The sequence below is a fragment of the Chelonia mydas genome, chromosome 22 (assembly GCF_015237465.2).
Source record: "Chelonia mydas isolate rCheMyd1 chromosome 22, rCheMyd1.pri.v2, whole genome shotgun sequence".
Classification (NCBI taxonomy): Eukaryota; Metazoa; Chordata; order Testudines; family Cheloniidae; genus Chelonia; species Chelonia mydas.
Window position 1 is genome coordinate 5,917,591 of NC_051262.2, and position 26,540 is coordinate 5,944,130.

Here is a 26,540-nt window from a genome sequence, read left to right on the forward strand (position 1 = left end):
GCTTTTATTTTATTTACTCATTGACTGAAAGGGTTCATTCTTCCCCCCAGGATGAAGTGAAAGTTTTATAGCTCTCATTTTCAAGGGCGTTTTAATTCATCTTGAAATCAGACCCTTTACAGTCCTCTAACCTCATTTTGTTTTCCCCTTTTTATCGTTCATAACCTTAGCAGCCTTCTTTTTGTTGTTGTTGGATGTTGGTTTTTTGTGCACATTACTGGAATTTGAACTATTTGTTCAGCCTGGGGAATGAGACCTCCCACTGAGTCCCCCTGCAGCAGTGTCATTTTTACAGTATTTCAGCAGTCAGGTGAGCTCCTGCACCAGCCAGGGCCTTCAGGCTGGTTAACGGACCATATCGCATAGAACTGCAGCTGCTCAGCTGAATCTCACACATAGCAAATGACTGTAAAAAGGTAAATGATCATGCAAACAGGAACAATGAACATAAACTGAACTGCTGTACGCACTGTATCTAACCTTCTAAACAAACGCTGTCAAACTATGGATGTCATTAAGTTCCAATATTGTCTAAGAAGCTTAGCAAAAAGCAATTAAATGAAGGAGCAAGACAGTAAGGCAGTGAGATGGGAAAATAATAACTAATTGTTCTCAGTTAAAAGAATACCAATATAACCCATGAGCTCCCATATGAACTCACATACCATTGGTAGATACACATCCCCAACAGCTGTTGAAATACTGTAGCTATTTTTACTCCCACTTCCCTCTCCATCTTACTTTTGATGTCATAAGGTATGTCTACACTGCAATTAAGACACCCAAAGGTGGCCTGTGCCAGCTGACTTGGGCTTCCAGGGCCCTGGCTCTAGGGCTGTATAACTGCTGTGTAGATGCTCTGGTTTGGGCTGCAGCAGGATCCTAGAGCCCAAGCTCCAGCCTGAGACTGGACACACCTAAGCCCAATTAAACAGCCCAAGCCCTGTGAGCCTGAGTCAGCTGGCAAGGGCCAGCCACGGGTTTTTTAACTGTAGCGTAGACATACCCATACTTGCTAAGAGACCTACAACACACTTTAAAAAAAAAAAGAGAAACACCCGCCTCTAACTACAGCTTACTGCAGGTACTTTGTGTGCTTTTTCATTGAAGCTGGCTGAAAATTTTGGAAGATACAGAATTTTTAAAAATCGTCAATAAAACAAACTCACAAAATTGTTACCATTTTGCAACCAGCTCCGCTTTTCAGCTGTTTAGCCATTTTAATTTCGGCAGCCTATTCTTCCTTCTTTAAACCTGCCCTCCCAGCTGTCCTTCCCATCTTACAGCACAATTGCATGGGGATGCGCGTCGATATCAAGATGAGATTTGAAATTGTTAATTACTTCCTTTTTATTACCCCATCCATGCCAAGCCAGAAAGTGGCCTGCAGGGGACATTTTATAAGCATGTAGCCCCATTCCGCCCTCTATTCCTGCATACTCAGATAACTTTACTAATCTCCTCCCGCAGTTCACTCTTAAATCCTGAGCCTAACATCCTCCCTTGAGCTACCAAAATTTAAAAATAAAAGATCAAGCCACGAACATGGACTTCCTTCAAGATGCTGTAGGGTTTGCAAGAAATGACCCATGTTAAAAATACACATATTACTAAAGAACGAAGATAAAGTCTAAGTCAGTATCTTGAGCTACACTGCTTCCTGGCAATATCTTTCTCTTATCTGACAGAGTGACTTTTGTACTGTAGGTCTTAAGGTAATGGCAAAGAGGGTTATAAAAAATAAATGAGACAGCTACAAGAACAGAGACCTTGTGGTGCCTAGGAATGGAATCAGTTTTCAACAACGAAATCTGCTTAAGGCTGGATTGTCTTTTCACCTATGGTAACTTAATTAGGATTGTGTAAAGGCAAAGTGCAATGCTCAGCTCTCTCACTGACATTTATGGGACTTAAGCATATGCTGTATGCGCTTACCTGAAGGCTCAGGCTCTGCCTACACGAGACAGTGGTACCACTTTAATTATAACAGTACAGCAATCAGTGCACCCCTGAGTATGGATGCAGTTATAAAGTGGTTTTGTACAGGAAGGGGAATAACTGTACTAGTATAAGGCACCTTTATACTGGTGTAACTGTGTCCACACTAGGGCTTTTATCGGTACAACTATTTTGATTTTTTTTTTTAAAATCACACCTTAACAGCAATAGTTAAACCAGTAAAACTTTCAAGTGTAGACCAGGTCTTAGTGTTCCATGGACAGGTCCCTAAAACTTACTGCACGAAAAAAAATCATTAAAGAGAAATAAAATACCATTCTTGACATCTAAACGGAGGAGAAGGCATACAAGCTGTTGCTGCACAGCATGAGCTGTTTCTTCCCATGGTTTTATTCTCCTTGTGGAACTGGTATTTCAAAATGCAAATTCATTGCCAAGCCCCTGGTGTCCTTTGCGTAGGTGAGGCATAAGGAATTTCTCTTATCAAGGTTGTTACTTTCAGCCGCTCCAAAGGAGGCAGGCTGGAAAGGAGTGGAGAGAGTTTTCCTTTTAGTAATTTTAATAGCTTATGTGTCCTTCGCAATTCCCCTTTCATACAGCTCAGAAGACCCGCCCCCTCAAAGAGCAGTAAAGCTACATTGGGGTCCTCGTCACAATGCTAAGCTGAGCCAAAAGGAGCGTGGGATCCATTGGTTTGAAAGAGGGCAAGGACACTACTGCCCTTTGACTATGGAAACTGGACCAAAATAACTCAAAACCGTTGACCTTCAAAGATACCAACGCTCACGTTTTTAGTGCTGCTCTTGGAGAGGTGAGCGTGCCTGTGCAAGGTAGAGTCCACACCAAGCTTCTGCTGTATGGGTTAGCTGGTTATTGCTATCAGATGGTGGAGTCTGCTGCTGGATTCAGCTTCTAGGTTATGATTTCTGTGTCATGCGCACATAGGGACAGATTTCCAAAGTGATACAGGTGCCCAAAGATGCAGCTAGGCACGTAGTGGGATTTACAAAGGTGCTTCAGTGAATCAGGTGCCTAACTCACATTGACTTTCCATGGGAGTTAGGCTCCTAACCTGCTTAAATGCACTTTCATAGTCCTATCAATCTAAGGAACCAAATATATATAAATAAATAAAAATAGGCCACACAAAATATGTATTATTATTTCCATTTTGAAGATTGGGACAGTGAAGCAGAGATGTTAAGTAACACTGCCCAAGGTCACAGAGGAAGTATAAGAGACGGGATCAGAGCACAGGTATGCACTGTTCCCTGTCCTTTGTTCAGACCACAAGATCACACCTATGTTTCACTAAACTCTCTCTCTTTCTCTCTGATCGTGTCTACCCTTTATAATCATTACATCCTCAAAGCACTGCAAGCTGCAACAAATGTGATTTTAGATTTGCATATATCTGATGTCAACCAGCAGGTTCCAGGAAACAAAATACTAGGCCACACATTGAAATCAGCAGTAAAATCTGGCCTGGCAGGACAGCAATATAAACAAAGGGGCTGGAAGGCATTAGAACCCACAAAAGAAAAAAGCTGAAGTGAGCTGTAAAACCATTCCAAACAGCCTCACCGAATGACTGCCCCATAATGCACCTTTACAAGTCACTTCCTCCAGTTTACAAAGTGTGTGTGGAATTGTGATAAATATCATCTCAAATAGATTTATGCAAAACTGTATGAGCAAGACAACATTTCTGTCGTGTACAAGGTAAAACTGACAGGAAATGAGTAATAAAGGGTCACAAGGGACAGATGGAATATGTCTGGTCTGATAAATGCATGGTGCAAGTCACAGAGAATAAATGTGTTAATCACCCTGTGCCCTGGTTAATGACTTATCAGCCTCAGAAAAGCCACTTGAAAGCATCCAGGGAAAAACTTATGTCAATGTATAGAAACACAGAGGGCACACCTAAGTTTCTAGTGTTTGGAAAAATTTTACTGGTGTGAAAGATATTCTCTACACCTATAATGGGGAGTAAAATCAGTACCTATAAAACTGGTTGACACTTAAGATACACTCACTGTATTAACTCTGCATGAATTAAATATCCTGAGCTAGATTCTGCCACTCTTACTCACACAGAGTAGTAATTTATCCCATAAATAGTCCAACCAATCTCCATGGCCCTACTCACAGAGCAAGGTTCTACTAAGAGTGGCAGAATGAGGTAGTCATAGGGCTTCCATGCCTGGTGTGCCCTCCTGCTACAGGCTGCAGTATGACAGGTGCATCTGCCTCAGTTTCCCTCCTTCAGACTTCCCAGAAATAGTCCGAAGCATCTTCCCAAGTATAAATATAGCCCTTGTGGAGTTCATTTATTACAAAAGTCCCACGAACATAAATCATAACAGAAGTCCCACAAGCATAGTTCAGAAGTGTCCAAACATCCATCTCTGGTGTCCCTTGCCAAGCCCTGGCTCTCCAGTGCAGTCCTCTTCCGTCCTTGTGCCAGGGCAGCCTTCTGGCTTCAGCTCTACATCTCTCCAGCCCTTCTGCTCCCAGCCTTCAGCCCTCTCCAGCCTTATAAGGTCTTGGCTCTCTCTGGCTCAGGAAGGAGGACAGCTGATTGTAGATCATCCACTGACTTAGTAGCCCTCAGCCCCTTTTCAGCCTTCTGGCTTCCTGATACCTCCTCTCTTTTTCCAGAGAAGACCTGCAGAGAGCTTTCTGATCTCTGCAGCCTTCAGAAACCTCCTCTAGTCTCCTGAGTCACCTTAACTGATTCTCACCAGGGTTGCATCAGAACATAAGAATGGCCATATTGGGTCAGACCAAAGGTCCATCTAGCCGAGTATCCTGTCTTCTCGACAATGCCAGGTACCCCAGAGGGAATGAACAGAACAGGGCTTTCTGAAAATCTAAGTACAGTATATCCACTGGAATAAAGAAAAGGAGTACTTGTGGCACCTTAGAGACTAACCAATTTATTTGAGCATAAGCTTTCGTGAGCTATAGCTTATGTAAACTTATGTAAATTTGAGCATAAGCTACGAAAGCTTATGCTCAAATAAATTGGTTAGTCTCTAAGGTGCCACAAGTACTCCTCTTCTTTTTGCGAATACAGACTAACACGGCTGTTACTCTGAAACCTATATCCACTGGATCCCCCTTATCCACATGCTTGTTGATCCCCTCAAAGAATTGTAGTAGATTGGTAAGGCATGATTTCCCTTTACAAAAGCCATGTTGACTCTTCCCCAACAAATTATGTTCCTCCCTCACTGGACCTCTCCCTGACCTTTCAGAGCCCCAAGTGCTACCCAACCCTCTGAACTGACCACTACGGGCGCTGGACCTACTTTGTTTACTAAGGCCCAGCCGCCCTGTGACAGGGGCTTTCTGCGTTTTAAATATTCACATGAGATTGGATTGTACTCAGGAAATGTAAGAAAGGATGCACCTACCTTAGCTAGATGTCCAAATCCTGCACTGGGGGCTCAGATTTTATCTGTTTAAGGTACTTATCTGGTCCCTGATCACCGTAGTTATCTGAAAGCCTCACAAACTTTAATGTATTTATCCTCATAATGGCTCTGTGAGGCAGGGCAGTGCTATTATCCTCATTTTACAGAAGAGGAACTCAGGCACACACAGACTAAGGATACGTCTACACAATGCACCTTATAACGGCGCGGCTTGGCCGCTGCAGCCAAGCCATTGTAAGGTGCACTGTGTGGCTGCTCTTTATTGCTGGGAGAGAGCTCTCCCGGCGACAAAATAAAACCACCCCCAACGAGGGGCAGTAGGTTCGTAAACGGGAGCGCGGCTCCCACCGACAAAGCGCTATCCACACCGGTGCTTTTTGTCATTAAAGTTTTTATTGTTCAGGGGAGTGTTTTTTCACACCCCTGAGAGACAAAAGTTTTAGCGATCAAAGTGCCAGTGTAGACAATGCCTAAGGTCACAAAGAAAATCTTTGGCAGAACAGGGAATTGACCCAGGTCACTTAAGTCCCAGGCTACTACTCTTACCACTGGACTATCCTGCATCTTTTAGCATGCAGGTGCTTAAAAGCAGAGCAAGGATCAAACCAAAATGTCACACTCAAACACACCTGAAGTTCTGCGAAGTTCAGATCCAGGTTTGAAACTCTCACCTCAGGCCTATCTGTATTTAAAATAGATATCTGGGTACCTACCCCCTTTGCGTCACCACACGTGGGATATATGCATCTAACACAGGGGTTAAGACCTGTCAACAGCCAGCGTTTTGTTTTGGCCTGCAAAATTCAGATCCAAATTTTACAATCCACATGCATGATCGTCAGGCAGCAATTAACGGACCTTTATATAAGAAAAGAAGAGATGTTGCTTAAATAAATCTATTGATGTCAGTTGCTAAGACTCAAACCTGAAGGGTTTTGGAACTGAACTCCAGGGTTTTTACACTTTCACATGATTCTCGTTATTTACTATTTGTATTACAGTAGCACTCACAGCCCCCAATGTGCTGCAAACATAAAAAAAAGACCGCTTCTGTAGCGAAGTGCATTCATCTTTAAAATGGCAGTTTCATAGAAAATCTCTAGACGGAAACAATTAGCTATAAAGGTCAGTTTGTGAGTAAAGATTACACTGGGCCTGTGGAACATTTCGAAGTACACTGGGCATGTGAATTTCACAGATTGTCCATATTTTTTTATATATATATTTATGCAATTTTAAAAAAGAGAAAGAAAACAGAAGCAAGACTAATTTGAGGTTTTACGTAGCTTTCTATTTTTTAAATTAATTTCTGCCTTATTGCTTATTTGCAGTTTTCCACATTGTTTTCTTATTCTCCAACAAAAGCAAGAAGTGGCAGCGTAAACACGGCCAATGCAGGTTGTCAGTGTTAGGACCTCAAGGAAGGATTAAACCAGACCTAACAAAGTAGGGTTAGATTATCCGAACCCCTAAAAGCAAGGCCTTGAACTGTGGTTTTCCTCAAGTTGGCCAAGATTCAAGGGCAGCCAGCCAAACATCTATTATAATTAAAAATTATTAACAAAATCAAGGGACTAATGAAATGAATGTGAAGAACCGAAAAGAAGACATATAGGTTGGAAGGTCTGAGCTAAAGGAAAAATGAGAATGGAGCTGGTTTTACTCTGCCCACACAGAGCGTCCCAGCTGAAATGTTGCCTCAGATGATCCTTTCTTGTTCTAACTTGTTTTACTAACCACATTCTTCCCCTTTGGAAGCCTGCAACAATTTATCACTGAAAATATTCTATAAACAATGGGAAGCTGGAGAATCATAAGGAAGCTGGGATCCCTGGGGATGATAAACCACCAACAGAACTAGAACGGGTGGTGATGTCATCAGAAACGCCAAGGAGGCAGAAATGTTTTGGTTTAAAAGTTATTTAAAAGCACAAGGGAACAAAGCCCTCCCTTGGAAGTGAGTGGAGTTTAGAAGGCTTAGCACATGGCTGGCTAAGGACCCTATCTCCTACAGAGGTTCAGGCTGAGACTTTCAAAACCATATAGGGGATTCGGATATCTAGTTCCTGCTAAAATTAAATCCCCTACATGATTTTGAAAACTGCAGTCTCAATTTTTAAACCCTATACATTTCCCTCTCAAAAACTGTTTTCAATAGAAGGAAGAAAAAAATGTCAGATGCATCAATATATTCTCCCTGTTTCAGGGATGGTAAATTTTGCAGCAGAGAGGTCGAGAAAAGGTTACTCACCTCTTACAGTAACTGGAGTTCTTTGATGTGTGGGCTCCACTACAGGTGCGCATGCGCCTTGCACCACTGACTGCAGATTTTTGGTAGCTGTGTCCGTTCAGCCCACGCTCTACACATCCTCCTGCCCCGTACTAAGGCTATACAGGGCTGTGTGACCAAACCGCCCTCAGTTCCCTCTCTACCGCAAAGTCCCACAGAGAAACTCTGAAGCAGTGGGGAAGGAAAGTGGGTAGTGCAGCACCATCTTGAAGAACTCCAGTTACTGCACAAGGTGAGAAACCGCTTCTTCTTCGAGTAGCGTCCCTGTTGGTGCTCCACTTCCAGTGACTTCCTAGCAGTAACCCCTTAGCAAGGTGGGAGGTTCAGAACAGAGTCCTGCACTGAAGAGAGGACTGCGTTGCGTATTGCAGATCTGATTTAGCAGCGTGAACCAAAGTGTAATGGCTGGAAAACGTATGTACCGAGGTTCATGTTGCAGCTCTGCAGATTTCCGCAACTGGAATGTCCTTGAGTAGGGCTACAGATGTAGACTGTGATCGACTAGAATGTGCAGCCATTCGTAGGGGAGGTTAAACATAAGCCAAGCCATAACAGGTAATAAAACACCCAGACATCCGTTTAGAGAGTCTCTGCATGGAGACAGTGGATCCCTTAGACCTATCTGCAATAGAGACAAAAAGTTCAGGGAACTTCCTGAATTCTGTTCAAGTGAAAGACTGATGTCCATCTAGTGCATGGAAGATGGCTTCCTGTACAGTCTTATGCAGCTTAGGAAATAAAACTGGAAGGCGAATAGTGTGGTTAATGTGAAACCCAGAAGAAACCTTAGGTAAAAAATTTGAATGGGGTTGTTATGATACCTTCTCCCTGGAGAACACAGTATATGGCGGGCCTGCCATTAGAGCCCCAATCTCCTCAACCTTTTGAGCAGAAGTGATGGCCACCAAAAAGACTCTCTTCGCAGACAAATGTAACAAGAGAGCATGTGGCTAGTAGCTCAACAGACTGTTCAATGAGATGGTTGAGGACAAGGTTGAGATCCCAAAATGGAGTAGGCTCTCTGATGTGTGGAAAGATTCATGAGACCTTTCTGGAACCTTGTTGTGCAAAAACCTTGGATGTTCAAAAACTGAGAAACCTTCCACTGGCAAGTGGAAAGCTGTTATTGATGCTAAGTGAAACTTGATGAAACTTACAGAGACTGGATGTTTTCAGTTCCAGCAAGTAATCCAAGATTGTGGAAACAGATGACTGGATTGGTGAAAGATGACTGCAGTTACACCAAAGACGATATCTTCTCCATTTCTGGAGGGATGTGTGTCTTGTAGATTCTGTCTTGCTATTTAATAGTACATGTGTTACTCCCAATGAATGGGACACCTCTTATCCTGAGAACCATTGAGGGACCATGTTTGGTGTTGCAGAATGTTCAGACTTGGGTGAAGTGGTTGACCCGCATTCTAAGACAAAAGTTGAGACTTGACTAGGAGTCCGCGACAAAGGGCAAGAGGTGAGTCTGATAAAGCAAGGACACCAAACTTGTCTTGGCCAAGTTGGTGAAATCAAAAGGACCCTGGCTTGGTCCTGCTTGATCTTGTTGAGAACCTTTAAAACCAACAGAGTCAATTAATATGCATAAAAAAGATCCCTTGTTCATGTAATGAGAAAGGCATCCAGTTCTCAAACTGTGGGTCATGACCCCAAAGTGGGTTGTGACCCCATTTTAATGGGGTTGCCAGGGCTGGTGTTAGACTTGCTGGGGCCCAGGACTGAAGCTCGAGCCCCTCCCAACTGGGGCTGAAGCTGCAGCTCAGGCTTCAGTCCCACCTCCCAGGGTCATGTAGTAATTTTTGTTGTCAGAAGGGGGTTGCGGTGCAATGAAGTTTGAGAACTGCTGTCCTGAGATTGAGGGTTGGATCCTACGAGAGGAAAATTTTCTGCACTTTGTGTTGGCTGCAGTGGTGAAAAGTTCGACCTCTGGAAACCCCCAAGCTGGGAATATGTTTTAGAGGACTCAAGACTCCAACTCCTATTTGTAATTTAAGGAAAAATGTCTGCTGAAGTCATCTGCCATGGTGTTTTGTAAACCTGGAAGGTAAGAACCCGAAATGATTATCTGGTTGGCTATGCACCAATTCCAAAACTTTATTTTTGCAGTGCAGTGCAAGGGGGAACACGCTCCTCCCTGATGACTGATATAATACGTACAAGCTAAGTTGTCCCTCATGAACTTGATTTACTTGTTTTTGATTAGGGGAAGAAAGCGAAGGCCAGCATTTATGACTGCCCTCAGTTCCAGCAGATTGATGTGCAGGCATTGTTCTTGTTGTGACCATTTGCCTTGGGCTGCGTGAGGACCCAAATGTGCTCTCCATCCCAAGAGAGAAGTGTGCACTGTTATGACTCTAGGGGTATTCTGGGTGAACAGGATTCCCCCACAAACCCAGCGAGTCCCTTCACCAGGTGAGTGACTATAGGACCCAGCTGAATACAGAAACCTGTTTGTTGGGCATGTAAACTATCCTTGGACACATCTGGAGACATCGATAACCTGGCCTTCTGTGTTACAAAAATGCAAGTTGCCATCTTCGGTGCAGACATGGCCTTGCTAGCACTTGAGGACTGAGCAGCATTCTTTGGAAAAGGTTCTTTAAAGCGAGAAACTTGTCAGAAGGGAGATAAGCCTTGACCATCATTGAATTCAGAAACTCACCCTTGACCAAACCATCAAAACTGGTGTTTGGAAGACGATGGCAGCTGGGATAAAGCAGTCGAGGTAGTCGTCTTCTTTTTATAAAAATGTCGACCACTTAGCAGGCAGTTCAGATGGTCTACAGAAGGTGGAAAATTGAGTAGGAAGGACTCTTTGTGCTGACAAAGAACTGCTGAATTTCCTTTTATTTGCAGGGATATATCTCCCCAAGGATCTAAGTGTAGCCCTAAAGTCCTTTAAGACATGAAGTGAATTGTCTGTGCAGAGTGTGCCATTAAATGGTAAGTCCTCAATGGTTGACTGAACCTCCTGGGGGAAACCAGACAACTGAAGCCAGGAAGCTCATCTCATTGCTATTGTGGCAGAAATAGACCTGGCTGCAGTGTCAGACACATCAAGGGAAGCCTGCAAAGACGTCTTCATCAAGAGGTGACCTCCTTTATTATGACACTAAATTGATCTCGATGTTCCTGTGATAAATGGCCAATAAAAGCATTAAACTTCTCATAATTCAGGTAGTCACATTCTGACATCAGTGCCTGATGATTCGTAATCCTGAACTGAAAATGTTGCTGAAGAGTAGCTTTTACGACCAAAAAGGTTCAGTTACTTCTGGTCCTTGTTACATGGGGTAGCTTTACAAATATGCCATCTCCCCCTTTTATTAACTGTGTCCACAAGCAGAGAATTTGGTGCCAGGTGTGAAAACAAAAACTCAATCTCTGTCTGGGACAAGGTATTTTTTTTTTATTGGAACACTGACATGCAGGGGGTCCCGCTGCTGGCATTTGCCACGTGGTCTTGGCTGGCTCAACAAGAGCTTCATTAATTGGCAGTGCCAACTGTGCTGAAGCAAAAGTATGCAATATGTCCAGGATGGGAAGCCCGGATTTCTTCAGAGGAATCTGAACTGTGTCCGCGACCCACTTCTTCAGAGCCTGGAACTACCAAAAGTCATCAGCTAACGATGGCATTACTGCCTCATCAGGCTATGAAGAAGCAATATTTGTAAGGGGGGAGGGAAGGGGCTGACCTTCTTGTCGGCCCTCACCTCTTGCTCCTCAAAGATCTCCTCTACTGATTCGGCGTGGAGGGGAGGGATCAAAGCTGCCGAAGAAGAGGTCTTCTAAGTTCCTTATGAAACTGAATCAGGGCCCTCAAAACTGCTGGTGGTACACTGCCCATGGGGCCACTGAAGACCAATGAGGAGGACTCTAAGGCGTTGGGGGAGGGGAGGGAAGGGGGTAGACATTGTTGATTCTCCCAGGTATTAACAAGAAGGGATCTTGTATCCTGCCTTCCTTGCATCTGCAAAGGGGAATAATGTCTCCTAAAGTAAACCAGAGAGTCTTGAACTGACAGTTCTGAGTCTTACTCCGAATGCTCCTTCACATAGGATCATAGAATCATAGAATATCAGGGTTGGAAGGGACCTCAGGAGGTCATCTAGTCCAACCCCTGCTCAAAGCAGGACCAATCCCCAATTAAATCATCCCAGCCAGGGCTTTGTCAAGCCTGACCGTAAAAACTTCTAAGGAAGGAGATTCTACCACCTCCCTCCATATTGTACAGGTGACGACAATCCTTCCCTGTAGAGGCTCAGGAAGTAGTGGATCTCACTACAATACGTGCATTCAGTAACCCTCTAGATCTCGGTTCAGAGAGGCGTCTGGAGGCTCATTCGGGACCATGAGGTCTTTAGGGTACCAGAACTCCTGTGGTACCGGGAACACAATAGTCCTTCATAAAGGCACTGTGGTTCCTGATGTTGCTGTCCGGGGTGCTGATGGTGGTATCAATGGTACCGCAGATTCCAGTGAGGCTGCTCTCTCGCTACCATGGGCTCTGATGGTAGTCATAATAGTAGTCTTCAGTAGTGTGCCCTTTACTGCTGAGGCATGGGACTTACGTGAAGTCTTAGAGTGCTTCACAGTACCTGAAGAACTTGGAGCATCAATAGCACTCCTATCGGGCTTGATGTCTCCAGTGACTGAATCGTCTTTGAGGAGGAACTCTCTATTCTGATCCTCTGATCCCCTTCCTTGGTCTTTGAGTGGGAAGCCCTTGGTACCGAAGGAGTGGTTACAGGTACCTCATTCATGGAGAGTGTCAGAGACCAGGGTCTCGACACTGCCTTCACCTGCAGCTCTCTGTGACCATGATCTTGATGTAGACAGGGAACTAACAGAAGTAGTAGGTACCTGTTTGAGGGGGTTCTCGGCATCTGGGTCCAAAGCCAGTTTTAAGGCTTGCTCCTTCATTAATAACCTATATTTAATTTCCCTGTTTTTCAGGATCTTCCCTTAAAAGAAGTGCAAATCTTACACTTGCTTGGCATATGCAAGTTTTCCAAGCAATGAACACACAGAATTCCTATTCCTGTTGCTCTACAGGAGACGCACCTATTAAAATCCAGGGAGCTCAGCAACCCAGAGACAAGAAAAAAATTGCTTCTGACCCCCACAATAATGGGGGAAAACAATATTTTTTTCTTTTCTTTTTTTAAAGAAAACAGGATCAGCAGTTCCAACAACTATAAAGTAATAGGAATCTTATAAACTAACTAAAGAACTAACTCCATATACTATATTCTAACTCTAAAGAGAAAAACTGGCATACATTAAACTCTGTCTCTGGCTGAAGGCAGTCGAGAAGGAACTATGGACGGTCGCCCATGCAGCCGTATCTAGCCTCAGTCCAGGGTTCGAGAATGTGTAGGGTGCCTGCATGGACTGAATGGGCACTACTACCAAAAATCTCTGATCTAAGGTGCAGGGCACATATGCCCCTGAAATGGAGCACCCACAGGGACACTACTCCAAGAAGAGTATTTATTATTGTTAATAACACATCACTGCCACATTCCAAAAGTGTTCTGCCCATCTAGACACACACAAACTGTTCATAACCTTGCATCCATATTTAATAATAAAATAAACAATAAAAATATCTAGCTCCTCTAGAGCACTTTTCAGTTTTAGTTTTCAAAGCACTTTATGAATGACGTCAGGATCATTATCCCCATTCTACAGATGGGAAAACTGATGCACAGAGTGGTGAGCTCTCCACATTTACAATCATTTTCAGGATTCACACAGGAAGTTTCATGTCTAAGGCCTTGTTTACACTGCCACTTACAGTGCTGAAACTTTCTTCGCTCAGGGGTGTGAAAAAACACCCCCTTAAGCGATGCAAGTTTCAGTGCTGTAAAGTGGCATGGCTCCCAGCACTGGTAGCTATTCCCTTCGCAGAGGTGGTTTTATTACAGCACTTTAACGTTGACTGTGTAGACATACCCTAATTCTCCTTAAGAGCAAATGAGTATGTTGCATAGGCATTGCAATGCACGACATACCCAACTCCTCTCCTGAACTCATGCATCCCTTGTAAATAGGATTCTTCACATTTGGAGAGGAGCGTGGCAGGTGTGCTTTTGGAAAGACACACTTTGCTTCCATCCCTACCTGTGCCATAATGGGAAGAACTAAAATGTTTCCCTTATCAGGGACTATACTGAGAGTGCTGCGGGTTGCCACTCCATAAAATACAGCAGCATGGCAGATGTCAGCAGAGCAGAACAAATTGGATATCTCTCCCGCCTGATGAAAAAAGAACTACTCCCTAACAAGCTTGGGCTGCTTCCAAATGACTTCATCAGTGGGGAAAGGTATTTAAAAGCTAAAGTACTCGCACACTAAAATTAAATGGAGGCACACATCCCATAGGCATGGAAGTGACCATAATTGAATTGAGCCGCACAATAAAAACCAATATACCTCAAGAGGATGTTTACACATTCATTATTTGTAGAGATAAACCTGAAACAGAAACCTTGAACTCAACAGCTCCCAAATCTATAACGTTGACAGCTGAAGTTAGAGAGAGAGAGAAAGGACAGAGAGGAGATAGCCCTTGTATCTGTATGAAATGTGTGTATCATCATAATCTAGTATCACAAGTGGAAACCACTGACAGATATTAGCTGCAGCTGTTTCACTGAGACATATTCAGGTCTGTATGCACAAAGCAGCAGCATGGGCTAGAGTTTAGAGCACAGCAATGGGAGTTGGAAGGCCTGGATTCTTCACTCTTCCACTTGCTTACTGTATAGCATGGAAAAAGTTACTTAATCTCCGACTCAGTTTCCGTATTAGTAAATGGGAGAAATGCTACCTGGGATGTTGTGAGGACTTATGTTTGTAACGCACGTTGAGCATATGAAATGCTCAATAAATGGTACACCTTACATCACTGCTACCACCCACATAAGACCTTGCCCTGCATTTTAAAGGGGCAGAAACCTTTATTTAGAAAATGTTGGTGCTGGATTCTTAACAGTGATGGGAAGGATGATCTTAGGGCTAAAACACTGGATTTAGGAGATGTGGGTTCAATTCCAGAATCTGCCCAGACTTCCTGTGTGACCTCGGGCAGATCATTTAGGAGCCTAAGTCCCACTGACTTTCCAAGAGATTTCCTTGGGCTCCTAAGTGAGTGTTTTGAAAATGGGATTTAAGTGTTTTTGAAAATGTTATCCTTAATCCCTCCACACCTCAGATCCACATCCGCAAAATGAGTATAATGATACCTCCCATCTCCCATAAGAACAGACCAAAGGTCCATCTAGCCCAGCATCCTGTCTTCCAACAGTGGCCAATGCCAGGTGCCCCAGAGGGAATGAACAGAGCAGGTAATCCTCAAGTGATCCATCCCATCACCCATTCCCACCTTCTGGCAAACAGAGGCTAGGGACAGCATTCCTGCCCATCCTGGATAATAACCATTGATGGACCTATCTTCTATGAATTTATCTAGTTCTTTTTTGAACCCTGTTATAGTCTTGGCCTTCACAACATCCTCTGACAAAGTTCCACAGATTGACTGTGCGTTGTGTGAAGAAATACTTCCTTTTGTTTGTTTTAAACCTGCTGCCTATTAATTTCATTTGGTGACCCCTAGTTATGAGAAGGAGTAAATAACACTTCCTTATTTACATTCTCCACATCAGTCATGATTTTATAGACCTCTACCATATCCCCCTTCGTCATCTCTTTTCCAAGCTGAAAAGTCCCAATCTTATTAATCTCTCCTCATATGGAAGCCATTCCATACCCCTAATCATTTTTACAGGTTTCAGAGTAGCAGCCATGTTAGTCTGTATTCGCAAAAAGAAAAGGAGTACTTGTGGCACCTGAGAAACTAACTAATTTATTTGAGCATAAGCTTTCGTGAGCTACAGCAGTGAGCTATACCATGGATGTGGGCGTACCATGGATGTATATAGAGGCAATATAATATTTTCTGTCTTATTATCTATCCCTTTCTTAATGATTCCCAACATTCTGTTTGCCTTTTTGACTGCCGCTGCACATTGAGTGGATGTTTTCAGAGAACTCTCCACAATGACTCCAAGATCTCTTTCTTGAGTGGTAACAACTAATTTAGACCTCATCATTTTATATGTATAGTTGGGATTATGTTTTCCAGTGTGCATTACTTTGCATTTGAATTTCATCTGCCATTTTGTTGCTCAGCCACCCAGTTTTGTGAGATTCCTTTGTAGCTCTTTGCAGTCTGCCTGGGACTTAACTATCTTGAGTAGTTTTGTATCATCTGCAAATTTTGCCACCTCACTGTTTACCCCTTTTTCCAGATCATTTATGAATATGTTGAATAGGACTGGGCCCAGTACAGACCTCTGGGGGATACCACCTCTCTCCATTCTGAGAACTGACTATTTATTCCTACTCTCTGTTTTCTATCTTTTAACCAGGTACCAATCCATGAGAGGACCTTCCCTCTTATCCTATGACAGCTCACTTTGCTTAAGAGCCTTTGGTGAGGGACCTTGTCAAAGGCTTTCTGAAATCTAAACACACTATATTCACTGGATCCCCTTTGTCCACATGCTTGTTGACCCCCTCAAAGAATTGTAGTAGACTGGTGAGGCATGATTTCCCTTTACAAAAACCATGTTGACTCTTCCCCAACAAATTATGTTCATCTCCCACCTTTTGTCTTTCTTGCCTATTTAGTTAGATAAGCACTTTGGGGCAGAGGCTGTCTCTCGCTAAGTGTATGTACAGCACCTACCATAAAGGAGTCCTAATACTGGTTGACCCGTCTAGTGCTTACATAAAATAGATAAACAGGACACTGTCTCCCATACAATTACGAGCATTCATTTGTCATTCAGGGGGTACAGAGTTGTTTCAATATTAAAATATTCCTCTGTTGCCTCTATTACAAACATTATATTTTTATTTCTCTCCTCTTCCCCCTCCCTATCCCCCTCCCCCCCGCAAATAGTGTGCAGCGTAACCTGCTGGCCCAAACCCAATTATACAACAACAAATTGCAGCCATATACCAAATAAAGTCAACAACAACCACCAACTACTGACCCCACCCAATTGCAACAGACACTTGCTGCACAGACACCTCCCTTAAAAAGAAGTCAGAGTAAATAGATGGATTATGCCCTGAAGGGTGACAGACACAGGTTCTGTCATGCCAACAAGAAAAACTGGCAGACTCAAGAGCTCTCTTTTGAGAACTCCGTGCTCTAAATCTAGGGATATCTGCTAAAGCATCATTGCTGCTCTTAAATGTAGAGATGGTAGACAGACAGGTGTTCTTCCACTATACACGGAAGTGTACATTCTTCCAGGTATTCTTAAGGTGTACATGGGACCACAAATTTGTGAGTAGATAACTCTGGTCATTCCACAGCTGGTCTGTTGTCCTACGACTTGTCTAATAATAAGATGTTTAACTCTTCTTACACAGTACTTTTTCGTGTAGATCTCAAACCAATTTATCAAAGAAGGTAAGTATAATTAGACAAAGAGAGAGGAAACTGAGGCAGAGACATGAAAAGACTTGCCAAACGTTATAGCAAAGACCTGGGAACAGAACCCAGGTCTTCTGACTTTTAGTCCTGTGCCCTATCCACTGAACCACACTAAGGTGCCACAAGTCCTCCTTTTCCTTTTGCGAATACAGACTAACACGGCTGCTACTCTGAAACTTCCACCCTTTTCTTTGCCTCATTTGGATTGTAAACTCTTTGTGGCAGGCAACGTGTTTCACCTATGTTTGCAAACTCCCTTACAGATTGATGGCACTATATAAATGCTTTATACCACCACTACCCTATACCGGTTGTACTCTAGACCTTCATTAATAAAAACACAACCATCTGCACAACCATTATGCTCAATATATACCAAAGTTTACCTGTTTAGATTTTAAAACTTCTTAAAGCTTAAACCACTAAGTATGCACACCATCAAGATGTGACCATTCCCTAAATCAAGTAACCTATTGCAACCTTCATCCTTCCTTACCCTTTGCTCATCTTTGTCTGTCTTTTATTCTCACTCATCATCCCATGTCAAAAAACTAAGGCCCAGTACTGCAAATACTTACACTTAATTATGTAAGCAGTCTTATTGGATTCAAAGGAACTACTTACATGAGGAAAGTAACTCAAGTGTTTGCAGGATCAGGACAGCAGATTGCCAATTTAACTTTTCCTTGCACTACAAAGCATTTAGCACATTTCTGGGTGTTGTAAATAAAATAGGACCCATCTATATGAAGGGCAGCCTGCAGCATCTCAGACGCATGGGATTGGAACTACTCAGATTGTACCAAGATAAATTCTTGAAAGGCAAGGCCTCGACAGCTGAGCAGCAGCGACTCGACAGTTCTCAACACGCGGAGCACAACAGCTCAGTTCTGCACTTCTCGAGAGCATGTGAATGTGCTGTTGCCTGTTTCGAAGACATTTTGTCCCAAAACGTTTTGCTTAAGCCATGCAGACGCTTTTGGTTATTGGGTAGCAAAGTGTCAACATTTATTATTAATTTAACGAAATGATATTTTTTTCTGTGAATCGAGACACCATCAAATGCTTTCTGGATGTAAACAAGTCCCTTGCTGTTTCATCAGCTAAAACCGACGCACGTATGAAGTACTGCATGGTAGCAGCTACTCTGAAAACATTTTTGAGCTATTGTCTGATCTCACAGATGAAAGGATATTATTGTATCCACTCTCTATCTAACTCATCTAGGTTCTCATGTGATATCTCAATTTCCCTTTAAGCAGATCAACCAGTTCTGCTTAACAATTTGCTCTGAGACTGAGCTATCTAACGCTTCAGAATGAGGGGTACTTAAAATGCTGTCTGTGTACGCATAGTTTGATTCACCAGAACGCAAAAATGTCTCTGCAAAACTAATCCCTAGAACTACCTCATTTGGAATATGGGTCAGGGAGCTGAATCACACAGAAAAAACCAACCCTGCTGTGAGAAATGGAGATCTGCCCCTGTTAGCAACATTCAGATTGGATCTGCTTTGCTCCGGGGAGTTGTGAAAGAGTCATTAAGTCAAGGCTGAAAAGAACTGGAAACTGCATAGATGAAGAGACTTCACAAATGAAGCACACACACATGGAGGAGTGTGCCGTGGGGAGGGGGTTCAAAAACTAGGGGGCAGGTCCTCAGATGGTGTCAAAGCTCACAGATGAACCATCACTGGAGCTCTGACAATTTACTCTAGCTGAGGATCTGCTCCTTGTCTCTTATGAAACTTAATAAATCATCTTCAGTCTTGCTCAACTCAAGGGAACAAGAGGGGGCTTTGGGGATTAAACAAAATTCCTGCTTTGCTCAGTCACGAGCTCACTCTCTCTGCATGCCTTTTGATCGCCTTGATTTCTCCCACTTGAAGATAAAACAAAATATTCTACAGCAACGAGGTGGCATAAACTAGCCATCCTGGATCCATTTCTTAAATGGGACATTAGTACTGTTTCTGCTTCCAAACCATCCAGTTTCTGGCTCTCTCAGACTTTTCCAGCCCCAGTTATATCGACCTTCACTGGCTCTAATTAACAAACCAATGAGCTTTGGCACAGTCCTGATTTCACAAGTACAGTTTGATGCTGTCCACCAAAACTGGCAGTAAAATACTTAAAGTCAGTGACAAGATTAAACCCTGCTGTTCCCCAAATGGAATCATTTAAGGCAACACATCGCTTGCCCTCCACCAGCCCCTACCCTTCAAGCCATCTGTATGAGCAAGGAGTCTAAAGTACTGCTGGTGTAAACTCAGTGAAGAAACCCCTCTTCCCTGCCCCCTTGTCCTTCATCCTCAAGGCAAAAGCTGTAAGACATGACAGTATGGACTTTGACATATGATGTCAGCCGCTTGCCCAAATTCACAATCTATTTGGTTAGGCAAGAGGAAAAATCTGAAGGAAACAAAAACTGACATAGCTGGAAGTGATGCTGTATCCCTTTCTACCTTCTTGATGCCCTTAATTGCTTGGTACTCTGGCTGCTCTGCTACATACTGGTCTGCTGCTTTCCTAAACAGACATCACCAGAAGGGGCTGTATATGTGAACGACTTCCGACTACTGCTGAACTGTGAAAGAATCGGTTTGAATAGCTCTCCCTCTCTGGCTTGGTACTCAGCAGTTCTGGAGCCTCCCTGATTCACCAGCCTCTGATCAGAGGTGTCACTGTGAGATGAGAGAGCAGATCATATCAAACAAACCTAAGAAGAGAAATAGTAGGTGTAGCTTTTTCCTGGCCTGGACACCCCTTCCCTGACACTTTGTTTTAGTAGCTGTTGGGGAGACAAGGGAGGAGCAATGGGCTTGTCACGGACTCGAGGAAAGCAAAATTCTAAAGTAAAATCCAACTAGTTCCTGTACATTGTGTATTTTATGGGAGCAGTGGGAAAGGCAGATGGAAAGACCCCAGTTTGCAGACTGAGCTGGAATCATGTAAAGATAATGGATAGAAATATTGATAGACTTGGAAAGAATAAGTGGCATTACAATGTATCTGATTTCTAACGCCTGTGATGTTCTAATTTCCCATTTCCTAACCCCCTCTACCATTTGCCTACAGGGATTCTGACTTGTATAAAAACAATCTGTTTGGTGTTACCCTTCCCCATCCTCAGTTTACTTGTTTGTGTCTCCTTAGACTGAGAGTTTCTTGTGACAAGAACTGTCCTTGCTGGAAAGTGTCTAGCACATCAGGGACATTGCCATGAACAAATAAACTGCAATAACTCTGAGCCTAGTTTTTATCTCATTCATAACAGTGTAACTCCACTGACTCCAGTGAGGTTACTCCTCACGTACACACACACGAAAAGAGAATCAGGTCCCATGGATTTAGAGACTGAAAGGTCAGAAGCGACCATTACATCATCAAGTCTGACCTCTTGTAACACAGGCCAGGGATCTTCATCCCCTTATTCCTGTGTTGAGCCCAATACTTTACATTCAACTGAAGTATATCTTCCATAAAGGCATCCAGGCATAATCTGAAGACTTCAAGAGTAGAAGTATCCACTGCTCCCCTTGCCAGTTTGTCCCAGTGGCTATTTACCCTCAGCTAAAAATGTGCACCTTATTTCGAATTTGATTTTGTCTGACTTCAACTTGCAGCCATTGGTTCTTGTTCTGCCATTAGCTGCTATATTTAACAGTCCTTGGGAACCGAACTGATATTTTCTCCCTGTGAAGGTACTAAAACACTATGATAAAAATCACCCTTTAAACAAGCCCCAAGCATCAGTGTGAATGAGGAACTCAGGAGTTTCTCTCTTACCATCATGGCCAGAGTTGAGGAGATGCTCTCCCAGGTCGCACCCGAACACCCTCTCTTTCAGGATCCCGCGTTGCTTCAGTTTCTGTTTCGTTGGGCGTGACTTCATGAATGTTCGCAGGAAAGTGATGAGCTTGCCGTGTTTTTTTGACACTGCACAATAAAACAAACCAACCCCCACGTTTAGATTCAGGTAACCAGGCAAGACAACACATAATACGTCCTACTGAGAGCATGAAGCTCAGAGTAACATCAATGCCGATTATTCACACAAGCATATGCGCTCAATGCCACAGTTAATACAAGGCTCTGATTTTTATTTTTGGCCAGCACAGGAATAAAAGGCTGACTTCGGAAGCGCTGAGCACTCCAGTTACAGCTGAAGATTGGACCCTAAGTATTATTTGTAAACTAAATTTCATCCAGCTCCTTGGGAGGTAGGTGAATTTCACGGAAGAGAAAACTGAAGAACCAGAGTTCAAATGATTTGCCCCCCAAGGCCACAAAGTTGAGTCTGTGGCAGAGACAAGAACAGAACCCAAGAGTGTTGACTCTCAACGTCCTGCTCAATTCTTCTACATAATGCTGCTTCTCTTGAGCTTTGTATCAAGTTGGGAAAATAAGTCAGTTTGTTAAGACCTTCCAATTCCACTAAGAAGTGAAATCTGCAATCAATGCCATGGAGATTCATACGGGTTACTGCCTTTCTAAGGGTGGAGAGAAGCGGGAGCTACACAAATAGCCTGCATGTCAATGGGAGGGCAGATCTGGCATTCATTTGAGTCAGGAAGCAAGACAATGCTCTGTAATGACAGCCTCTCTTCCAGCGGCTCCCTCCGAAAGCAATGAGGTAGCACAAAAGAACCCTCCTGGCTTTCCTGACAAAAGTACCTTTATGGACATGATTTAACAGCAATTTAGCTTGAACAGAGGAGTTCTATTTAAAAAAATCACAAGGCATAAAAGGACTTGCTTTGTCATTGAGCCTTTACAGTTTCAGGAAGTTGTAAAGGTCCTTGCAGCACTGTGCTGCAATGTTAGCAATTAGCCTCCTACCATTCCTGTGACTCAATGAGGCAGCCAGACCTATATTTTACCTGCATTAAAACAGTTACTACAGTCATGAAAATTCAGGAGAGTAATGTCATCTTGAACAAAGCAAGGGAACACGAGCCTCCGTTTCTGCTTGCTCAGAATGACAAAGGTGCTTTTCTTCGCAGTACCGTTACTGCTGTGTGATACCGCACTCAAGCTTAAAATTTCTTGCACCGCTTTGGACTTGGGACTTCCCTGGGCAGGTGGGTACTTTTACACTAACTTCCAACTAGCTGCCTTGAAAATTCTCATCCCAGAACAAAAGAACCCCTGGCACAGGGCATTACATTTTAACCACTTTAAACAGCTGCATATTTTCCCTTTATTTCAATGAATACTGAAGTATTCTCTCTACTCTTCACAGGCGTTTCAAAATCAATGAATATCTTTATTTTTAAGGGTTGGGGTTAGGGCTTTGCATCAGGCCTCTTTTCCTCTAAGCTAGACTCATTCAATGACAAAATTCAGCCTTTTTATTATCAAGCATCAACTTGGAAAAAAAAAATCACATTTCTGTCTGAAATTCTTTTTGGCTTTGTAATGGTTAAAATTACACCCAGGATTAAGGATATATAAAAGATATCAGGGAAAAAATATTTTTCTCTGTGTCTTTTTCCCAATTTAATTACTTAGGCTCAGATTTTTAAAGATATTTAGGCACTGCTGCACTCAGCATTGCAACATCTAGCTGATTTAGGAGCCTAAATATAATTTTCTAAAAGGATTTAGGTACTTTGGAGACCAAATCATATGCAAAGTTGATGGGATTTAGACTCCTAAGTGCCTAAATCATTTTTGAAAATGATATTTACTGTCCTAAATCAGTCATTGCAACGCTGAACATAACATCTGAATACCTTCAAAAATCTGGGCCCAAATGCATATGACAACATTTCATGTCAGTTTCACTGTTTCATCTGTATAGTAAGCAAGACTCAGCATAGGTGCAGGAATCCCTGCTAGCGATCATGTAACAGACTCGGGACCTGGTCAATGATTTTCCTTTTGTTTATGTCGGTTTCTCCACCCACCAACAAGGGAGAAAAACCAGTTGGAAAATGTGATTGTAAAACCACAAAAACTGGTTAGGGGACTCAGGGGCACAAATAAAACCTGAAGCTACTTTAACTTAATTTTAAAAACTAGTTCGACTTAAAGCTGGGCCTGCATGTGGGAGCAGCTCTTTGAACACTCTGCAGCTTTGTATCCAAATGATCTAACTTTTTACAGCAGGATTTATAAGAACCAAAGTCACAGTGGGTCCCAAAGTACATCAAGTTTTTGCCACTACTAGCCTGGCAGGCTGCTGATGCAATGCTGTTTCCTGGCTGGGAGACTGTAAACACTGCCCTTAGCCTTGAGTGTCTACTGTACTAGCAAAGCAGCAACAGAAGTAAAGGAGGCAAGGGAGTTTTCTTTCCTGTCTTTCTCTATAAAACCTTGCAAACCTTTTGAAGATGGATGAACCCAGTTACCTGTCAGAGTGGTTTATACAGCTCGTGTATCACACTTAGCATTACACAATAGTAAAGTTAATTAAGGCAGGTGTTATGAAGGATATCATGTTATCAATAAAACTCTACCTATGGCATAAGGGATCCAGTAGAAGTAACTCTACTCCCCACTCTCACTCCAGAGAACGCCCACTCATCCTCATCACACCCTGATCCTTCCTGTGTTCTCAGGTCTTTGGACCAGGAAAAAGGGGGTGGAGCAGAAGTTAGGGAGCCCTTGAACCTCTGGCTCCTGGGTGAGAGTGCTGCATTCTGTGAAACACTGGTGTTCCCATGCAAAGACCAGCAAGGGGTTAGGGAAGGAATGCTGGTCTACTGTGCTTCACTCCCTCTCTAGCTGGAGACTTGAGGGTATACACTGCACTGGGAAGGTGCAATAGAGCAATAAGAACGGCAACGTGGTCGTGATGGCACAGGGGGTAGGTTGGGCTAGTCACCCAAGGACAAACCTGCCCGACCCCATGGTACATACTAAGGTGGCCAGATCAAGCCACCACCTGAGCTCCAATGGCAACACTGCTATTTTAAACACACTAGCTTGAGCAGAGCTAGTGCGTGTCTGTCTACCTGCGCTGGGAAGCACGTGCCTTTGGATGTTATGCCAGCTACAAGCACAAACTCTCAAAGACGCACTATCCGCATGCAAGGTGCATTAAGTTTAGTTTCCCTGGACTTTAAAGGCATGGCAGCAAAACGCTAGTAGATCTGAATATGCAGCTTCTTAAATCTCCAACAAAACCAGCAGCTTCACCTTCCACCTTTAAAAGTGAATTATTTAACAGTGATCTGAAGCACCAAGAGTGCCTTAAACTGTGATTTTGGTTCCATGCCAGTTTATTTTTTAATTTAAGGAAAAAATTAAACATACCCTGTTAAGACACAAGCCCAGGATCAGGACAGATTTGTATTCAGTCCATCTTGATTACCAACCCCAGAGTATCTGAGCCTCTCTGGGACTTTACGGAGCACCATCAGTATGCTAGGCATTGTGCAGCAGAGAGAGAGACATGGGTCCCAACCCTCATGGGAGCAGGTGATAAACCTTTTGGGCCATATGTCTATTTCTCACTCAGCTTCACAGATAGTGAAACCTGCAGGGTGAGTGTTTGAAAAGTTCTGGCCTAACTTTGCTCCCACTGCAGTTAGCCCCCCTGACTGCAATTGGAGCTGACGCAGTACAATGCGGAGTGCTCCCACATGCAAATTGCAGCCACTAAAAGGAGCTCTATTTCTTGGTCTTATAGCGGTTGGTTGAATCACAGCAGTGTAAACTGAGATGTAGGCAAAGGCTTGGTCTACATCTCTAAACTGATCAATTTAGCTAGATCAATTTTCTCCGGGCTGAGAAAAATGTCACACCCTGAGCACTGTAGCTAGGTCAACCTAGCCCCCTGTGTAGACATGGCTAGGTCAATGGAAAAATGTTTCCGTCAACCTAGCTACCAACTCTCAGAAAGCTAGATTCCATCAGTGTAGGAACCATTTACACTGCAGAGGCAAAACTGCAGTGCAGTAGCTGTCCTGGCTTTAGTATAGACATACCCCTTAGAATCACAGGCACTAACACCCATTGACTGTCAACAGGACTTGGGTGCCTAACTCCCTGAGGCCCCTTTGAAAATCCTAGCTATAATTAATAAATATAGGAAATGCTTCTAAAAACTTTTGCTACAGTTTGGCAAATAATGTAAAAAAATATTGTAAATATTTTTATTTGAATCATTTCACAAACTGGGTATATAACTGTGAATGCGGAGCCCATCCTGGTGTTCTGGGTGAATAACAAAACAATCAAATAAATGTATTAAAACTATTGGGAAATTATATACAACTCCATCATCTCTACAGATTACCCTGGTCACTGGGAAAGGTGACAGCACTTAGCAGGTGACTGTTGGCACAGGGTTCACCACAGTCATTAAAATGTTCTAAGTGTATTGTATAGATTTACACGGTTTAAGGAAATATGTCATGTTCGGTATTTAAAGTGTTACAGGCTTAAAACACAAGCAAAAAAGTAGACTGGATTTCTTAATCAACATAGATGTCAGGTGCTTTTAAGCCACTCGCTCAGTATAGGCTAAAATAATTGCTTGTTTTCTGCCCCATTAAATAGACATAAATATGTTCCCACATTACACCTGTTTGGCAATCCAAGGAGCTGCCTGTCCAATGCCTGAACAAGTTAGATACCCAAATATTCAATTATCAACAGCCTGTTATAATGTTTACATGGTTCTTTTCTCTCCTTCAGTTAAACACAATTTCCTCTGCTGATCTCATTTGAATTGACAAGAATGTGTCTTGGATTAAAACGACTTGATACGTTTTACATATACAGGATGACTCACTGATCAGAGAAATCAGACTTCCTCTGGACAAAAATTATGAAAAAAACCCAAGCAGCCATGTGATTAGAACACAGGGTTTATACCAAATATAATCCCAGCCTTCCCTCAAACTTCTGGTATGGCCTTGGGTCAGTAACTTATACCTCAGTTTCCCCATTTTAAAATGAGGATATTAATACTTTTTGTACCTCTCACAGAGGTTATGAAAAATAAATTACTACATGTAAGGTGCTCAGATAGCCCACTAGTATCATTTGTCCAAATTATATGCAGCTAGTATAGCTGGGAAGATCCTTACACCTGGATCACAAGCTGACAAGCAGGGATAAGGAAAATTCTAGATAGTTCGTCATATCACTTCAACTCAAGAGCTAATCACCATTAAAGAAATCATCTGCCAGCATATTGGTGCTCTCCTGGAAGAGATAGGCCAAGCCTTTCCTCTGACTGGCAGGTCCGGCTTTGAATCCTGGCCACAGAAACAGAGGTAAATCCATTGCTTGAAATGGGAAAACTGAGAGAAGAAGAAACTTAAGACCTGGCCAACATTTAAAAGTTTTGCTGGCCTAGCTATGTC

The 26,540-nt window shown here is 43.0% G+C and overlaps 2 protein-coding genes across 6 annotated transcripts in view; one reads left to right on the forward strand and one right to left on the reverse strand.

Moving 5' to 3' along the window:
• KCNJ5 (potassium inwardly rectifying channel subfamily J member 5) overlaps positions 1-26,540 on the forward strand; it is a 241,303-nt gene that overhangs the window by 207,613 nt on the left and 7,150 nt on the right. The window contains exon 9 of the mRNA XM_037882266.2: positions 2,559-2,770. The gene's annotated coding sequence lies outside the window, so the exon portion shown is untranslated. The remainder of the gene's footprint in view (positions 1-2,558; positions 2,771-26,540) is intronic.
• The window catches only part of ARHGAP32 (Rho GTPase activating protein 32), a 266,577-nt gene that overhangs the window by 30,471 nt on the left and 209,566 nt on the right, over positions 1-26,540 (reverse strand). For all 5 annotated transcript variants that reach the window (XM_037882261.2, XM_043534160.1, XM_043534161.1 and 2 more), the window contains one exon: positions 21,007-21,156. In XM_037882261.2, coding sequence (XP_037738189.1) covers positions 21,007-21,156 — 150 coding nt within the window. The remainder of the gene's footprint in view (positions 1-21,006; positions 21,157-26,540) is intronic.